The sequence below is a fragment of the Narcine bancroftii genome, chromosome 5 (assembly GCF_036971445.1).
Source record: "Narcine bancroftii isolate sNarBan1 chromosome 5, sNarBan1.hap1, whole genome shotgun sequence".
NCBI lineage: Eukaryota > Metazoa > Chordata > Chondrichthyes > Torpediniformes > Narcinidae > Narcine > Narcine bancroftii.
Genome location: NC_091473.1, coordinates 182,837,769 through 182,855,495, shown reverse-complemented (window position 1 = coordinate 182,855,495; position 17,727 = coordinate 182,837,769). Strand labels below are relative to the sequence as shown.

General features: G+C 51.1%; 1 protein-coding gene across 1 annotated transcript in view; it reads right to left on the bottom strand.

Moving 5' to 3' along the window:
• The window catches only part of LOC138764297 (carcinoembryonic antigen-related cell adhesion molecule 5-like), a 68,377-nt gene extending 54,269 nt beyond the window's left edge, over positions 1-14,108 (bottom strand). The window contains exons 1-2 of the mRNA XM_069940028.1: positions 13,963-14,108; positions 12,623-12,940 (exon numbers count right to left, since the gene is read on the bottom strand). Coding sequence (XP_069796129.1) covers positions 12,623-12,940; positions 13,963-14,005 — 361 coding nt within the window. The 5' untranslated portion in view covers positions 14,006-14,108. The remainder of the gene's footprint in view (positions 1-12,622; positions 12,941-13,962) is intronic.
• Positions 14,109-17,727: the final 3,619 nt, after the last annotated feature.

Below are 17,727 nucleotides of genomic sequence, written 5' to 3'. Positions count from 1 at the left end.
CGAGGGTCTGGAATTCTCCGCATGCAGGGCGGTTGCAAGAAGTCATTATTAGAACCAGAGGGCCTTTGGGCCTTCTAGTCTGTGCTGGTTATTCTGCCCAGTCCCACTGACCTGTGCCTCACCCCCACACAATTCCTCACCTGTCCAAATTTGTCTTCAATGAGAAAATTGAGCCTGAATTCACCACTATTCCAACCCCCCCCCCCCCACCTCTGTTACGATATTCCCCTTAAACCTTTCCCCTTTCACTCCGAACCCGTCTCATTTGTATCTCACTTCCCCCAGCAGTAAAATCCTACCCACATTTACTCTGTCTGTCCCCCTCCTAATTTTAAATACCTCAATCAAATTTCCCCTCATTCTTTTATGCCAAGTCTGAGCGCGTTTAACTTTTCCCTGCAACTCCGTTCCTGAAGCCCCGGCAACGCCCCAGCAAATCTTCTCTGCACTCTTTCAATCTCATTGATTTCCTTCCTGTCGTGAGGTGTCCAAATCTGCACACCATGCTCCAAATGTGGCCTCACCAGTGTCTTAGAAACACACAGAATTGCCGAAGGGACTCGGCTGCTCTCGCAGCATCCAGAGGAGGTAAAGATGTATTCCTGACATTTCGGGAGCCTTCTGCAGCTCTGACCCGGCGACAAAAATCTATCCCCCATTTACTGACTTGATAATCCAACGTTATATTTAAGTATAATACTCTCAGGGGGAAAAAATATATAATATGCAGGATGCGGTCAATGAGGTAGTCGACTTCCATCAGAGGGAAGTCACATTAAAGATGCTTCAGTCAACCTGGAGAATTGGGAGGCAGCCAGTTTGATTCACCAGGGGAGGGAATAGTGGAAAAGTACAGAATGTGGTGCCTGCCACATTGACCACCGCCAGTGGGCTGATATTGCCTCAAACCGTGCATCTTGGCGCCTCACAGTTCGGCGGGCAGCAACCTCCTTTGAAGAAGATCGCAGAGCCCACCTCACTGACAAAAGACAAAGGAGGAAAAACCCAACACCCAACCCCAACCAACCAATTTTCCCCTGCAACCGCTGCAACCGTGTCTGCCTGTCCCGCACCGGACTTGTCAGCCACAAACGAGCCTGCAGCTGACGTGGACACTTACCCCCTCCATAAATCTTCGTCCGCGAAGCCAAGCCAAAGAGAAGAAAAGAGAAGACAGAAGACCGGGTGTGATACATAGGCTGCAGAACAACGTTGTCAAGGCAGCGTATATTTTTAAACAAAGAAACAGTTCAAGGCAGAAGAGCCAGAGAAAATAGAAAGACGGAATTCTCAGGTCCCGTTTATATCCAGGAGGTAAGAGAGGGTGGGTGGGTAAAGAGGGAGCAGGAACGGTGATACATAATTCCCTGAAAGTGGTATCACAGAGTCGGGAAGAGAACTTTTGGCACATCGGCCTTCATAAATCAAAAGTATTCCCAAACAGTTGACGCCATGGTGGGACATTAGCAAGCATGGGCCTCTTTTTCCCCCCCCCACCACGAGGCACTGTGCCCCCCATGCCATTGCTCGCTGTCAGACCTGCCCCACCACTAGCATCCAGCAATAAAAACAACGCTTTCAGCCGCTATGTCAGAGGGACGGAGGAGGTTTGCGTCCTTTCATTTACATTCGATTGGCCACCAGCCGCACCCACACGGAGTACTGTGAGCAGTTTTGGGCTCCTCATTTAGGAAAGGACGTGCTGGCACTGATTCTGGGAATGAATGGGTTATCATTTGAGGAGCGTTTGACAGCTCTTGGCTTGAACCCGTTGGAATTTAGGAGAATGGGGGGATCTCATTGAAACATTTTTAATGTTGAAAGGCATGGACAGAGTTGGGGTAGAAAGGTAGTTTCCCCACAGTGGAAGAGTCCAGGACAAGAGAGCACAATTTCAGGGTTGAAGGGCATCCACTTAGACAGAGACGCGTAGGAACTTCTTCAGCCAGAGGGCGGTGAATCTGTGCAATTTGTTACGACAGGCAGCGGTGGAGGCCGGGTCATTCGGTGTATTTAAGGCAGAGATTGGTTAGCCAGGGCATCAGAGGTTTTGGGGAGAAGGCTGGGCAGTGGGGCTCAGCTCATGATTGAATGGTTGGGCAGACTCGATGGGCTGAATGGCCTATTTCTGCTCCTATGTCTTATGTGTGCCTATTTCAGGCATTTCTCCTTTTCAACCTATCCTACCTTCCCATTTAATATATGTTAGTTTCCCCAACTTTCTTGATTCAAAGGGAGTAACCCTGACCTGAAATGTGGGCCCATTCTCTACGGCTACTGCTGGGCATAGTGACCACCTCCCCAGCAGTTATAAATGGGAGTTAGCTGCATTCTAAAAATAGAAACAGCAGATGGGGCCAAGAGAGAGAGAGTGAGTCAGGGGAAAGGGAAGGGAAGAAAGAGAGAGAGAGAGAGAGAGAGAGAGAGAGAGAGAGAGTCGGGGGAAGGGAAAAGAGAGAGAGAGAGTCAGGGGGAAGGGAAAAGAGAGAGAGAGAGAGTAAGGGGGAAGGGAAAAGAGAGAGAGAGAGTCAGGGGGAAGGGAAGAGAGAGAGAGAGTCAGGGGGAAGGGAAAAGAGAGAGAGTCAGGGGGAAGGAAAGAGAGAGAGAGTCAGGGGGAAGGAAAGAGAGAGAGAGTCAGGGGGAAGGAAAGAGAGAGAGAGTCAGGGGGAAGGAAAGAGAGAGAGAGAGTCAGGGGGAAGGAAAGAGAGAGAGAGAGTCAGGGGGAAGGAAAGAGAGAGAGAGAGTCAGGGGGAAGGAAAGAGAGAGAGAGAGAGTCAGGGGGAAGGAAAGAGAGAGAGAGAGAGTCAGGGGGAAGGAAAGAGAGAGAGAGAGAGAGTCAGGGGGAAGGAAAGAGAGAGAGAGAGAGAGAGAGTCAGGGGGAAGGAAAGAGAGAGAGAGAGAGTCAGGGGGAAGGAAAGAGAGAGAGAGAGAGAGTCAGGGGGAAGGAAAGAGAGAGAGAGAGAGTCAGGGGGAAGGAAAGAGAGAGAGAGAGAGTCAGGGGGAAGGAAAGAGAGAGAGAGAGTCAGGGGGAAGGAAAGAGAGAGAGAGAGTCAGGGGGAAGGAAAGAGAGAGAGAGAGTCAGGGGGAAGGAAAGAGAGAGAGAGAGAGTCAGGGGGAAGGAAAGAGAGAGAGAAGAGAGTCAGGGGGAAGGAAAGAGAGAGAGAGAGAGTCAGGGGGAAGGAAAGAGAGAGAGAGAGAGTCAGGGGGAAGGAAAGAGAGAGAGAGAGAATCAGGGGGAAGGAAAGAGAGAGAGAGAGAGTCAGGGGGAAGGAAAGAGAGAGAGAGAGAGTCAGGGGGAAGGAAAGAGAGAGAGAGAGAGTCAGGGGGAAGGAAAGAGAGAGAGAGAGTCAGGGGGAAGGAAAGAGAGAGAGAGAGAGAGAGTCAGGGGGAAGGAAAGAGAGAGAGAGTCAGGGGGAAGGAAAGAGAGAGAGAGAGAGTCAGGGGGAAGGAAAGAGAGAGAGAGAGAGTCAGGGGGAAGGAAAGAGAGAGAGAGAGAGTCAGGGGGAAGGAAAGAGAGAGAGAGAGAGTCAGGGGGAAGGAAAGAGAGAGAGAGAGAGTCAGGGGGAAGGAAAGAGAGAGAGAGAGAGTCAGGGGGAAGGAAAGAGAGAGAGGGAGTCAGGGGGAAGGAAAGAGAGAGAGAGAGAGTCAGGGGGAAGGAAAGAGAGAGAGAGAGTCAGGGGGAAGGAAAGAGAGAGAGAGAGAGTCAGGGGGAAGGAAAGAGAGAGAGAGAGAGTCAGGGGGAAGGAAAGAGAGAGAGAGAGAGTCAGGGGGAAGGAAAGAGAGAGAGAGAGAGTCAGGGGGAAGGAAAGAGAGAGAGAGAGAGTCAGGGGGAAGGAAAGAGAGAGAGAGAGAGAGTCAGGGGGAAGGAAAGAGAGAGAGAGAGAGTCAGGGGGAAGGAAAGAGAGAGAGAGAGAGTCAGGGGGAAGGAAAGAGAGAGAGAGAGAGTCAGGGGGAAGGAAAGAGAGAGAGAGAGAGTCAGGGGGAAGGAAAGAGAGAGAGAGAGAGTCAGGGGGAAGGAAAGAGAGAGAGAGAGAGTCAGGGGGAAGGAAAGAGAGAGAGAGAGAGTCAGGGGGAAGGAAAGAGAGAGAGAGAGAGAGAGTCAGGGGGAAGGAAAGAGAGAGAGAGTCAGGGGGAAGGAAAGAGAGAGAGAGTCAGGGGGAAGGAAAGAGAGAGAGAGAGAGTCAGGGGGAAGGAAAGAGAGAGAGAGAGAGTCAGGGGGAAGGAAAGAGAGAGAGAGAGAGTCAGGGGGAAGGAAAGAGAGAGAGAGAGTCAGGGGGAAGGAAAGAGAGAGAGAGAGAGTCAGGGGGAAGGAAAGAGAGAGAGAGAGAGTCAGGGGGAAGGAAAGAGAGAGAGGGAGTCAGGGGGAAGGAAAGAGAGAGAGAGAGAGTCAGGGGGAAGGAAAGAGAGAGAGAGAGTCAGGGGGAAGGAAAGAGAGAGAGAGAGAGTCAGGGGGAAGGAAAGAGAGAGAGAGAGAGTCAGGGGGAAGGAAAGAGAGAGAGAGAGAGTCAGGGGGAAGGAAAGAGAGAGAGAGAGAGTCAGGGGGAAGGAAAGAGAGAGAGAGAGAGTCAGGGGGAAGGAAAGAGAGAGAGAGAGAGAGTCAGGGGGAAGGAAAGAGAGAGAGAGAGAGTCAGGGGGAAGGAAAGAGAGAGAGAGAGAGTCAGGGGGAAGGAAAGAGAGAGAGAGAGAGTCAGGGGGAAGGAAAGAGAGAGAGAGAGAGTCAGGGGGAAGGAAAGAGAGAGAGAGAGAGTCAGGGGGAAGGAAAGAGAGAGATAGAGAGTCAGGGGGAAGGAAAGAGAGAGAGAGAGAGTCAGGGGGAAGGAAAGAGAGAGAGAGAGAGTCAGGGGGAAGGAAAGAGAGAGAGAGAGAGTCAGGGGGAAGGAAAGAGAGAGAGAGAGAGAGTCAGGGGGAAGGAAAGAGAGAGAGAGAGAGAGTCAGGGGGAAGGAAAGAGAGAGAGAGAGAGTCAGGGGGAAGGAAAGAGAGAGAGAGAGAGTCAGGGGGAAGGAAAGAGAGAGAGAGAGAGTCAGGGGGAAGGAAAGAGAGAGAGTCAGGGGGAAGGAAAGAGAGAGAGTCAGGGGGAAGGAAAGAGAGAGAGAGAGAGTCAGGGGGAAGGAAAGAGAGAGAGAGAGAGTCAGGGGGAAGGAAAGAGAGAGAGAGAGTCAGGGGAAGGAAAGAGAGAGAGAGAGTCAGGGGGAAGGAAAGAGAGAGAGAGAGAGTCAGGGGGAAGGAAAGAGAGAGAGAGAGTCAGGGGAAGGAAAGAGAGAGAGAGAGTCAGGGGGAAGGAAAGAGAGAGAGAGAGTCAGGGGGAAGGAAAGAGAGAGAGAGAGAGTCAGGGGGAAGGAAAGAGAGAGAGAGAGAGTCAGGGGGAAGGAAAGAGAGAGAGAGAGTCAGGGGGAAGGAAAGAGAGAGAGAGAGAGTCAGGGGAAGGAAAGAGAGAGAGAGAGAGTCAGGGGGAAGGAAAGAGAGAGAGAGAGAGTCAGGGGGAAGGAAAGAGAGAGAGAGAGTCAGGGGGAAGGAAAGAGAGAGAGAGAGTCAGGGGAAGGAAAGAGAGAGAGAGAGAGTCAGGGGGAAGGAAAGAGAGAGAGAGAGAGTCAGGGGGAAGGAAAGAGAGAGAGAGAGAGTCAGGGGAAAGGAAAGAGAGAGAGTCAGGGGGGAAGGAAAGAGAGAGAGAGAGAGTCAGGGGGAAGGAAAGAGAGAGAGAGAGAGTCAGGGGAAGGAAAGAGAGAGAGAGAGAGTCAGGGGGAAGGAAAGAGAGAGAGAGAGAGTCAGGGGGAAGGAAAGAGAGAGAGAGAGTCAGGGGGAAAGAAAGAGAGAGAGAGAGAGTCAGGGGGAAGGAAAGAGAGAGAGAGAGTCAGGGAGGGAAGAGAGAGAGAGTCAGGGGGAAGGAAGAGAGAGAGAGTCAGGGGGAAGGGAAGAGAGAGAGAGTCAGGGGGAAGGGAAGAGAGAGAGAGTCAGGGGGAAGGGAAGAGAGAGAGAGTCAGGGGGAAGGGAAGAGAGAGAGAGTCAGGGGCAAGGAAGAGAGAGAGAGTCAGGGGCAAGGGAAGAGAGAGAGAGTCAGGGGCAAGGGAAGAGAGAGAGAGTCAGGGGCAAGGGAAGAGAGAGAGAGTCAGGGGCAAGGGAAGAGAGAGAGAGTCAGGGGGAAGGGAAGAGAGAGAGAGTCAGGGGGAAGGGAAGAGAGAGAGAGTCAGGGGGAAGGGAAGAGAGAGAGAGTCAGGGGGAAGGGAAGAGAGAGAGAGTCAGGGGGAAGGGAAGAGAGAGAGAGTCAGGGGGAAGGGAAGAGAGAGAGAGTCAGGGGGAAGGGAAGAGAGAGAGAGTCAGGGGGAAGGGAAGAGAGAGAGAGTCAGGGGGAAGGGAAGAGAGAGAGAGTCAGGGGGAAGGGAAGAGAGAGAGAGTCAGGGGGAAGGGAAGAGAGAGAGAGTCAGGGGGAAGGGAAGAGAGAGAGAGTCAGGGGAAGGGAAGAGAGAGAGAGTCAGGGGGAAGGGAAGAGAGAGAGAGTCAGGGGGAAGGGAAGAGAGAGAGAGTCAGGGGGAAGGGAAGAGAGAGAGAGTCAGGGGGAAGGGAAGAGAGAGAGAGTCAGGGGGAAGGGAAGAGAGAGAGAGTCAGGGGGAAGGGAAGAGAGAGAGAGTCAGGGGGAAGGGAAGAGAGAGAGTCAGGGGGAAGGGAAGAGAGAGAGAGTCAGGGGGAAGGGAAGAGAGAGAGTCAGGGGGAAGGGAAGAGAGAGAGTCAGGGGGAAGGGAAGAGAGAGAGTCAGGGGGAAGGGAAGAGAGAGAGTCAGGGGGAAGGGAAGAGAGAGAGTCAGGGGAAGGGAAGAGAGAGAGTCAGGGGGAAGGGAAGAGAGAGAGTCAGGGGGAAGGGAAGAGAGAGAGTCAGGGGGAAGGGAAGAGAGAGAGTCAGGGGGAAGGGAAGAGAGAGAGTCAGGGGGAAGGGAAGAGAGAGAGTCAGGGGAAGGGAAGGGAAGAGAGTATGTGTGCATGTGAGAGAGAGAAAAAGTCAATGAAAGGAAAGATTCAGGGGAAGAGAGAGGAAATAAATGTAAGTGTGTGTGAGAGAGAGAGTGTGAGTGAGAAATTCAGGGTACGAGCCTAAGGGCAGCATGGTTGGCGTAGCAGTGCAATGCTGTTACAGCGCCAGCAATGAGAATCAGGGTTCGAATCCCACGCTGTCTGTGAGGAGTTTGTACGCTCTCCCTGTGGCTGCATGGGTTTTCCCCGAGGGCTCACACCCTTCAAAACATACCAACCAGGGTGTAGGTTACTGGGTTGTAAATTGGGCAGCATGGACTCATGGGCTGAAATGGCCTGTTACCGTGCTCTATTGTCTAAAACTTTATGCTGCATGTCTAAAATTTGTGTCTAAAAAGAGAATGAAGATGAAGTTTGTGTGTGTGAGAGAGAGAGAGAGAGAGAGAGAGAGAGAGAGAGAGAGAACTTGAAAATGACAGCAACAAAGCAGCCGAGATCCTCCAGCGCTGCAAAATCTCTCCAGTTAGATAGATGAAGACAGAGAGTGGGCAGGAAAAGGAGAGAGGAAGAGTGGGAGATGGAGTGTCTGGGTGTGCATGTGCGAGAGAGGAGAGAGAGAGAACAAGAGATGGAGGGATAGCAGAGGAAGAGACGATAGGCTGGGCCTTTTTCTCAAGCTTCACTGTGAGTTCCTGTCAAGGTACAAAACACAGAAGTCTGCAGACTGTGACTTTAGTAAAAACACAGTCAGCCGGTCTCGCAGCCTCCATCGGAGGTAAAGATATTACCAATGTTTCGGGCCTGAGCCCTTCTTCAGGGTATGAGTGAAAAGACGCAACATCTGAAATAAAGTCTGGGCAGAGAATGGGGGAATAATCAGGGTAGGGGGTGGGGGAATGGGGGAGGAGTCCAGACGTACAAAGGGTGAGAATTGATTTTGGCTCTGTGAAAGGAGACAGAGAGCAGAGCTGGAGGAAAGGAGTTGTGGGGGGGGGGGGGGGTGACGATAGGAGGGTTAATGGAAACTGGAGAGATCAATGTTTATGCCATCAGGTTGGAGGGAGCCCAGACAGAAGACAAGGTGCTGTTCCTCCAATTTGCAGTTGGTCTCAGTCTGACTGTGCACGAGGCCATGGACAGACACATTAGCAAGAGAATGGGGCAGGGAACGGCCACCCATTTCAATCCCCATTCCCTCGATGACACACCTGACCGTGGCCTCCTGCACGGCCAGACTGAGACCACCCGCAAATTGGAGGAACAACACCTTACCTTCCGTCTGGGCTCCCTCCCAACTGGACGGCATTAACATCGACCGCTCCCTGTCCCTCTGCGTCCATTCCTCCAGCTCCCCACCCCTCCCTTCAGAGTGGTAGATCCTCCCTCCCCCATTACTTCCCAGATTTAACCTCTACCGGCCCTCCCACCCATATCCACTTACGACCGCTTGCCTGTGGCCCTGTGCTCCTCCACTACCCCACCCCTCCAACCACCTTATGAAGGTGCCTGCCATCTCTTTCCTCATCTCGGCCCCTCAATGGTTGTGTATGTACCTTTACCGGAAAGGACCCTGCAATGACCTGCTGGGTTTCTCCAGCACTTTTGAAGGCCACCCCTTTCTCTCCATAATCTGCTGAGAACCTTCTCGCTTCTCTTCCCTCTGGACCCTACCCTCCACCTAATTGAGCCTCAAATAAGGGTGGACTTTGTGTGTTGGACTTCCATAGTTGGGTGACTATTCAAAAGTGGTGGGTTCGAGTCCCACCAGAGTAGTCTTTAGGGGCAGCACGGTCAGAGCAACGCCATTACAGCGCCAGCAATCGGGCCCGGGGTTCAAGTGTCAGGAGTTTGTACGTTCTCCCAGTGTCTGTGTGGGATCTCCCCAGCCCCTGAGGGTTCTGATTTCCTCCCACTGGGTGGGGGGAGGGGGTGGTGATGTAAGTCAATTGGGCAGCACAAACCCATGGGCCAGAAGGCCCTGTTACCAAGCTGTAGGTTGAAATTTTAAATGTTTTTTTTAAATGAGTCCTGACCCAGATTGATGATTATCGACCACATTGTTTCGTTGAACACCTTCGTTCAGTTCGCTGCAACAACAGAGGAACTTCCTGGTAGCCATTCCTTTCAACTTCCCCATCCCATTCCCGTACCGATCCGTCCGCCCACTCACAGATACCCTTTGAATGGTAAGCGCAAGAGAGAAATTCCTGGACATCAACAGCTCTGAAGATCACGACAATACAATCACGAAGAAGGGTCGCCAGTGGTCATACATGAGGAATTTGAGGAGATCCACCAAAGTGTCCTGCACATTTCTAGGGTGTACCGAGGACTGGTTGCATCGCTGTCTGATGCACAGTACACAGGACAGAAAAAAGCTACAGAGGGTGGTTAACCCAACCTGCGACTTCTCTCTGCCAAGAACATCCACAAGAAATGGTGTCTTAAGAAAGTAGCCTCCTATCCTCAATGATCCCACCACCCAGGAGGTCCAGGAGCCTGAAGACGAGCATCCAGTGGCACAAAGACAGCTTCTCTCACCCCGCCCCCCCCCCTCACAGCCAGCAGATTCCTGAACACAGACACGGCCTCACTCTCTCCTATTTTCGACCCTTATTTATTTAATCGGAAATGTAATTTAATCCCAATATTTGCACAGTGAGCTGCCACAAAACCACAAACGTTGTCATGTGCTCATGACAATAAATTCTGATACTGATTCTGAGCACCAATCCTCTGTCTGCTGAAACAACAGAGACCTCCCCACCCTTTTCCCACCCCGGCATGTCTGTCTGTGGTCTCATGTACTGCCAAATCCAGGCCAGATGCAAATGACTCTCCATTCCAGCATCTCCAGTTCTTGTGCTTTTCTCCCATAAGCTCCTTTCTTTTCCTGATTAAAAAAGCTTTTGTTGACAGGATTAAGAATTCAGAAAGTCTGGAAAAAGTTATCCCGTGATAACTCAGCAAAGGAAACTTGGTGTCAGATGCAACGTTCGGTGCATCCAGAGAAATTGTTAACACTGTAAAAAGGGTGTGGCAAGAGTGGAGGGGAGGGGAGGGGTGGGTGGGTGGGGGAAGAGGGGATAGAGAAAAAGGAGGAAGAGCACAGAGAGAGGGGAGGGAGAGAAAAAAGGGACAAAGAGAAAGGGAGAAAGTGGTGAGAGAGAAAAGAGAGGAGTGTTTGGAGAGAGAGAACTTTGAAAGAAAGAGAGAGGGAGGGATGGAGAGACAGAGGGGTGAGAGAGGGAGAAAGAGGGAAGACAAGAGGCAGTAGGGAGAGCGAGTTAGAGGGGGGAACGGAGAGACAGGGGAAGAGATAGAGGAGTCAGAAGACCCCACCGCCAAAACTGTTCTGTTGGGTATTGGATTTGTGTTATGGTCATTACACAGATGACCAGTTGCATTTGCCTGCTGTCAGTCAGTTTAATATCAAATTTTTAAGTATCTATGATCCATTGAACACATCCTGGGGTTGAAATGAGATGGAAGCAATGATTTCTCCTGTGGAGCCAAAGTGTCCTATCCAGGTCCTTAAGTCAACCACAGCCATGCTGACCATCAAACAACTCAGCTACGCTAATCCCATTCTGTGCTGTCAATCCCCATGAATTTTAACCCCCCCTCTTGCCTCTGCCAGAGCACAGACATTTGCTGGGACTGCATAAAAGCAGTGCATCTTGTCGCTATTCCAAGCCCACAGCGTGCTGACCGGCTGCACTGCAGCCTGGTAAGGGGTCACCAATACCCCACCCCCCCCAACCGAGCACGGACAGCCCAAGACATCATAGGCAAAAACCCTCCCCACCATCGAGAACACCGTCGGAGAGCGGCAGCAGCGGTCATCAAGGATCCACACCACCTGGCACACGCTCCATTCTCGCTGCTGTCATCAGGAAAGAGGTATCGGTGCCAGAAGTCTCGCACCATCAGGTTCAGGAACAGCTGCTCCCCCTCCACCATCACTCCTTCTCAAAGTCAACTCAATCAGGGACTCATTTAAATTAATTTTAAATTTAGACAGACAGCACAGAAGCAAGCCCTTTCAGAGCCTGTTCGGGTAAAATACTCGAATTAACCTACAGTGCCCGGGCATTTGGAAAGGTGGGAGGAAACCCACTCAGACACGAGGAGAATGTACAAACTCTTTACAGACAGCGTGGGATTCGAACCAAGGTCGCGGTCTCTGTAACAGCGTTCGCTAACTGCCCAGCTAATGATGCCACCTTGAAATAAGGACTCTCATCTTGCACTCTATTTATTAGAAAACATCTAATTTTTTTTCCATATTTGCACAGTCACTTTGTTTACATTTTCTTTCTTGGATCATACTTCCCTCTTTTGTCAGCACATCTTTTTCTTGATTACAGATCACAACCAAGAAGTGGAAATTCTGCCTCCCACCCCCCCCACCCCCCCTCCCGCCGAAGGAGAAGGAATTACAAGGTTGTATGTGAAGTAAAAACGGAAGTCTGCAGATACAATGGATGAAGTAAAAGCAAAATGCCCGAAAGGTCGGTGATGGACCTTTATCTTTGCTTTTATAAAGTCCACTGTTTGACCTGCTGAGTTTCTCCAGCATCGTGTTTTTACAGGGTTGACAACAACAGCAACGTTAGCAAAACTAAGGAGCTGGTTGTGGCCTTCAGGAGGGAGAGATCAAGAGAACACGGACGAGTCCTCATTGAGCAGGTCAGAAGTGGGGAGGGTCAAGAAGCGTCTGCAGACTTTTGTGCTCCGCCTTTCCCCATCACCTAACTCGCATCTCCAAGAAGGTTCAGTCGCTCAGTATTCGGGGTGGGCTCTGCTGTATTAAAGTGAATAGAGGTTGGGGAGGGAAAAAACGCCGGCACGTTCGGCACGGCAGTTAGCGCAATGCCTTTACACCGCCAGCGATCGGGGTTGGGGTTCAAATCCTGTGCTGCCTGTAAGGAGTTTGTACGTTCTCCCAGTGTCTGCGTGGTTTTCCCCGGGGGCTCAGGTTTCCTCCCACCATTCAAAACATACCTGGGGGGGTGGGGGGGGGTTTGTAGGTCAATGGGGTGTAAATTGGGAGGCACAGGCTCATGGGCCGAAATAGCCTTTGTGTCTAAATTAAAATTTTTTAATTTAACTTCAAACTCCTGGGGGCCAACATCTCTGAAGATCGGTCCTAGGGCCTCCATGTTGATGCAATCACAAAGAAGGCCCACCATCGGCTAGACTTCACGGGGAGTTTGAGGAGATTTCGTACGCCACTGAAGACTCTTGCAGATTTCTACAGGTGGACCGTGGAGAGCATTCTGACCAGTTTCATCACTGTCTGGTACGGAGGTGCCAGTACACAGGACAGTTGTGAACCCAGCCAGCCCTATCACAGGCACCAGTCTTCACTCCAGTGGGGATGTCGACAGTGTCTCTTTCCTCAAGGACCCTCCATCACCTAGGCCATACCCTCTCCACTCTGCAACGATCGGGGAAAAGGCCCAGGAGCATGAAGATGTGCACCCAGCGGCACAAGGACGGCTTCTTCCCCTCCGCCAACGGATAATGTCAATTTTTCTCTCTTCGTACTGACTAATTTTTTCCCCTTATCCTGCACATTTCCTGACACATCCTCATGACAAGAAATCTGATTCTAATGTACGGACTCGGACGATAAATTTGAACGTGAATTCCTTACCTAACACTGTCAAATAGACGCGGACGGTGATCGAGGAGTTGGAGAGCAGAGGGTTCAGAGTCACAGCGTATTCCCCGGTGTCGTTGACTGTCAGTGATTGCAGCATCAGGGACCGGTTTCCCAGCAACTCTGCCCGATCCGTGTAGTCGTTATTGATGTCCATGATGTTGCCGATCCACACGCCAATGTCGCTGCACTGGAACCGCCAAGTGCCGCTTCTGGCCTCGGGAAGCACGCCAGCTTCCAGCATGATCAGCGCCCCCACCGCTGCCTCGATACTCTCCCTTTTGCCCTCAACATCGGCCGGCTCCGTCCGCACTGTGAACAGAACACCAGTGCCTGAATTAGGAGAACCATAGAACATTACAGCACAGAAACAGGCCCTCTAGACTGTGTTGGACTATTTTTGTGTCAACTCCCACTGACCTGCACCCAGTCTCTATCCCTCCATGCCTCTCCAATCCATGCATCTGTCCAAATTCTTCTTCATTGTAAATATTGTACTGCATCAGCATCACTCCATCAAGGACATCTGCACTCTACTACCATTGGGAAGGAGGACAGGTGCAAGAAGATGAGTGCCCAGTGGCACGAGCAGCTTCTTCCCCTCCGCCATCAGATTCCTGCACTATTTTAAAAATCTCTTTTGTAAGGTGGTTCATAGAAATATTTGCTCTGTGATGCTGCCACAAAACCACACCTTTTGTTTCTTTTTCATGACTAAATTCTGATTCTGAATTGAGCCCACTTCAGCTGGCAGCTCGTTCCACCACCCCCACCACACTCTGTGTGAAGTTCCTCCTAAACTTTTCACCTTAACCCACAACCTCTGGTTTGAATCTCACAGTGGGAGAAGCCTGTCTACATTTACTCTGGATTTGGACCTGGAGAGATGTATCCAAAATCACCTCACACTGATCCGGATTGAACTCCATCTGCCACTTCTCCGCCCAGCTCTGCATCCCTTCGCTAACAACTCCATCACAGCTCCTCCAAACTGTATCGCCGGCAAACTGCCTGATCTTTCTCAATTCAGATCTCAAGGAGCAAGGGGAAGGGTCCCCAGAACAGATCCACCAGTCCACGAATACTCTCCGTTCACTGGACGCAACAAATTCAACTTTACCCTAACATACCGACTCCTGCACTCAGTCCCTCGCTTCAAGAGCGATGCCTCACGACAGAAGAGAAGTCTGTCGGACCGCGAAATGAGAACTGAGCGACCAGCCCAGAGGAGAATGGAAGAACATGTGAAATCCTGGGTCGCCCCGACCCCCCGCCCGCCCGTCCCCGCGGGGAGCTTGCTGGGCTGTTTGCTGGGGACAAGAGAACCGTCTTACCGGCAGCGAGGCAGAGGAGCAGGAGGAACCCGTGCGTCGGCATGTCAGTGGCGCACCATTCGCCCGCGGACCCAGACGCCGGCTCTCCCCGAACGCGCAGCGAAGAGTGAGTCACATCGCCGGAATGCGCCGGTGGCCCGCATCCAACGTCTCCCTCTTATCTGCGCTCAAACAGGCACCCCCCCCCCCCCCCCCCCCCGCCCCACTCCACCAGCAAGTCAAAACAACTCCCAAAAAAGGACAGGAAAGCTCCGAGCCCGTTGCAGATCTTCGGATACACCCTTTCCTCCCACCTCTCTGCCCATTGTTTCCCCGCCGGCTCTCTGGGCAGCGCCGTGGCTCGTCCACGGGCACCAACCGGCAACCCCGAGACCCCCAGCCCGGGGAGGGGGGAGGTGGGAGGGAGGGAGAAGCAAAAGAGTCGCCCCTGCGAACAGAGGCTCCGCCCCGATTAAGGATCTTTCAGCAGGAGCTGCTCAGATCGTTTTGGTTCAAACCCCGGAGAACATGACAGCCCTTCGGCCCGTCTAGTCGGCGCTGAACTACCTTTCACCCCAGCCCAGGGGTGGCCTAAAAGCCTCATAAGATAAACTTCAGATGTTGGATATGAGACAATATTACATACATTAGAGTAAAAACTCCGACATCCATATTTTGTCACATTTTATATGAGATTCTGTACAGCATAGAACAGTAAAGGGCCTTCGGCCCTCGATGTTGTGTTGACCCATACATTCCTTAAAAAATACTAAGCCCTCCTTACCCCCATGACCCTCTATTTTTCTTCCACCCATGTGCCTGTCTAAAGGTTTTTTTTAATGGAGGGGCCCTGCTTTGAGGCCAGCTCCATTGGCGGAGAAAAATGTGTTACAGGGTGGCTTTTATGAAGACCGGTGCCTCGCTGTGTCCCCCTGGAGCCGATGGAGGGGTAGCAGGTGCCATCAGGCTGCCCATCAACATGATATATACACAGCGAACAATGGTCGCCTGATTCCACCCCAAATGCAAAGCGGTTCCAGCTGCTTGGGGGAAGGGAGGGGATTGTGGGCAACGAAGACCCTTCTTCCAACCGCCGAGGGACTCCAGCCCTTGTGTGGCATGGCAGCTCCTGGGTCACGGGCTGATGGCGCCATCAGGGCGCCCCTCACCAGCCTCTTGCAGCGGCAGTATCTTTATGGGAGCGAGGCAGGGTGCTCCGCTCCACCTGTGTGACCAGTCCAAGGAAGGATCTGATTTGGCGTCTTGGAGGATTTGGCGCACACGGAGGATTTATGGAGGTAGGTTCAGTGATGGGAGGGCGGAGAATCTCCGCCTTTATAGTCATTTTTCTTTCTATAAAAGGGCCCTAAGAGTCTCTTAAATGTTTCAGCCTCCACCACCATCCCTGGCAAGGCATTCCACGCACCCACAACTCTCTTGTGTAAAAGTTTTACCCTTAATATCTCCCCTAAACCATCACAGGGTGACAAAGAAAGTTTTTTGCATCTTGGCCTTTATAAATCGAAGTATTGAGTACAGGAGTTGGGATGTGATAGTAAGGTTGAGTAAGATATTGGTGAGGCCACATTTGGAAGATTGTGTGCAGTTCTGGTCACCATTCTGCAGGAAGGATATCAATAAGATTGAAAAAGTGCAGAGAGGATTTACTAGGATGTTGCCAGGTCTTCAGGAGATGAGTTATTGGGATAGATTAAACAGGTTAGGACTTCATTCCTTGGAGCAGAGAAGAATGAGGGAAGATTTGATAAAGGTTTGCCAGAGGAATGGACAGAGTAAATGTGAGTAGGCTCTTTCCACTTCGATTGGGATTGATTAAAATGAGAGGACATGGCCTTAGGGTGAAAGGGGAAAGGTTTAGGGGAACTTCTTCACTCAGAGAGTGGTGGGAGTGTGGAACGAGCTGCCATCTGATGTGGTGAATGTGGACTCAGGTTTTAAGAATAAATTGGATAAATACATGGATGGGGAAGGTCTGGAGGGTTGTGGAGTGCAGGTCAGTGGGACTAGAGGAATGCTGTTTTTGCACACAGTAGAAGTGCCAAAGGGCCTGCCTTCTGTGCTGTAGTTTTCTATGGTTCAGTGGTTCTAAACCTTCCTCTTGATGTACTCTGGTGTTTGCTGATCCTGCCTTGAGAAAAGGCACTGGCCATACACCCTATCTATGCCTCTCATAATTTTGAAGACCTCTATTAAGTCTCCTCTCATCCTTCTTTGCTCCAAAGAGAAAAGCCCCAGCTCTGCTAACCTTGCCTCATTTTTCAATCCCACACCTTTCAACGGAGTATTATGACCACCATCTGCTGAGGCTTAATATCACCCAATAAATAATATAAAACTACTGTGTGCTAATCTATTGGAAGGACAAGATTTCTATTTATAATGTTCCCGCACACTTGGTCGGTCTGTAACATTGCACAATAACGTTCAATCACATGGGGAACCACTCAACACCATCCACACTATCAAACAATCTGTAGGTGGCACAGTTAGTGTACCAGTCAGCGAGGCACTGTTACAGCGCCAGTGACTCTGGTTTGCATCCAGCGCTTGTCTGTGAGGAGTTTGTACGTTCTCCCCATGTCTGTGTGGGTTTTTCCCGGGGGCTCAGGTTTCCTCCCACCATTCAAAACATACAGGGATTGAAAGTCAATTGGATGCACCTGGGTGGCATGGGCTCATGGGCCGTAATGGTCTGTTACTGTGATGTAGGTCTAAATCTAAATGATTCTGCCTAGCTCCTGCCCACCCATCTCATATCCCTTCCACCCATCCATGTACAAATTCTTCTGAAGGGTCAAAACCAAGCCCACATTCACCACTTCAGCTTGTTCCACGCTCACTTCGCCACTCTGTGTGAAATCCCCCCTAAACCAGTGGTTCTCAACCTTTTTTTCCTCTGATATACCACCTTAAGGAATCCCTTACTAACTGCAGGCACCTATGGCGTACGTCCTCTGTTGTTAGTAAGGGATGTGAGTGGAGAAAAAAAGGTTGAGAACCACTGCCCTATACATCTAACCTTTCACCCTTAACCCACGTCCTCGCCTACCCTCAGTGGAAAAAGTCGACCTACATTTACCCTGTCTATCCCTCCCCATAATTGTATCTACTCCTACCAAGGCAGGAATAGCAAACACCAGAGGACATCTGTGTGGTGTGCTGAGGTAGCAGCAAGAATAAAAGACTGTACATTATTCAGGTAAAAGTCTGAACACCAGTTCATGCTTCGGTAGCTCCCGTGTGACTGACTCAGAAGAGGCCAGCTCAGGTCTATATTCAGGTATGCCGATTGACAGTGGCCAGGTGGAGTCAGCCCTTAGGTGTTTTTCCTGCAGGTACAGAGATCGCCCCCTGCAGTCAGCTGGTGGTTGTATCACCACTATCTGTACAAAGTGAAGGGAGGGAACTTTAGGGGAGATGTCAGGGGTAAGTTTTTGTATGCACAGAGTTGTGGGTGCCTAGAATGCCTTGCCAGGGGTGGGGGTGGATGCTGAAATATTAGGAGGCATTTAAGAGATACACGGATGGAAGAAAAATAGAGGCTTACCAGGTAAGAATTGTTTAGAACTATAAGGAATTTATAAAGTTCAGCACAACATCGAGGGCTGAAGGGCCTGTACTGTGCTGTAGGGTTCTATGTTCTGAATCTCCCTCATTCTCCTGCTCTCCAGGGAATCAAGTCCCATCCTCTCTCTCCCAGATCTGCTGAGTTCCTCCAGCAATCTGCAGACTTGTGTGTGTTTCAGCCCCAACCTTTCCCTGCAG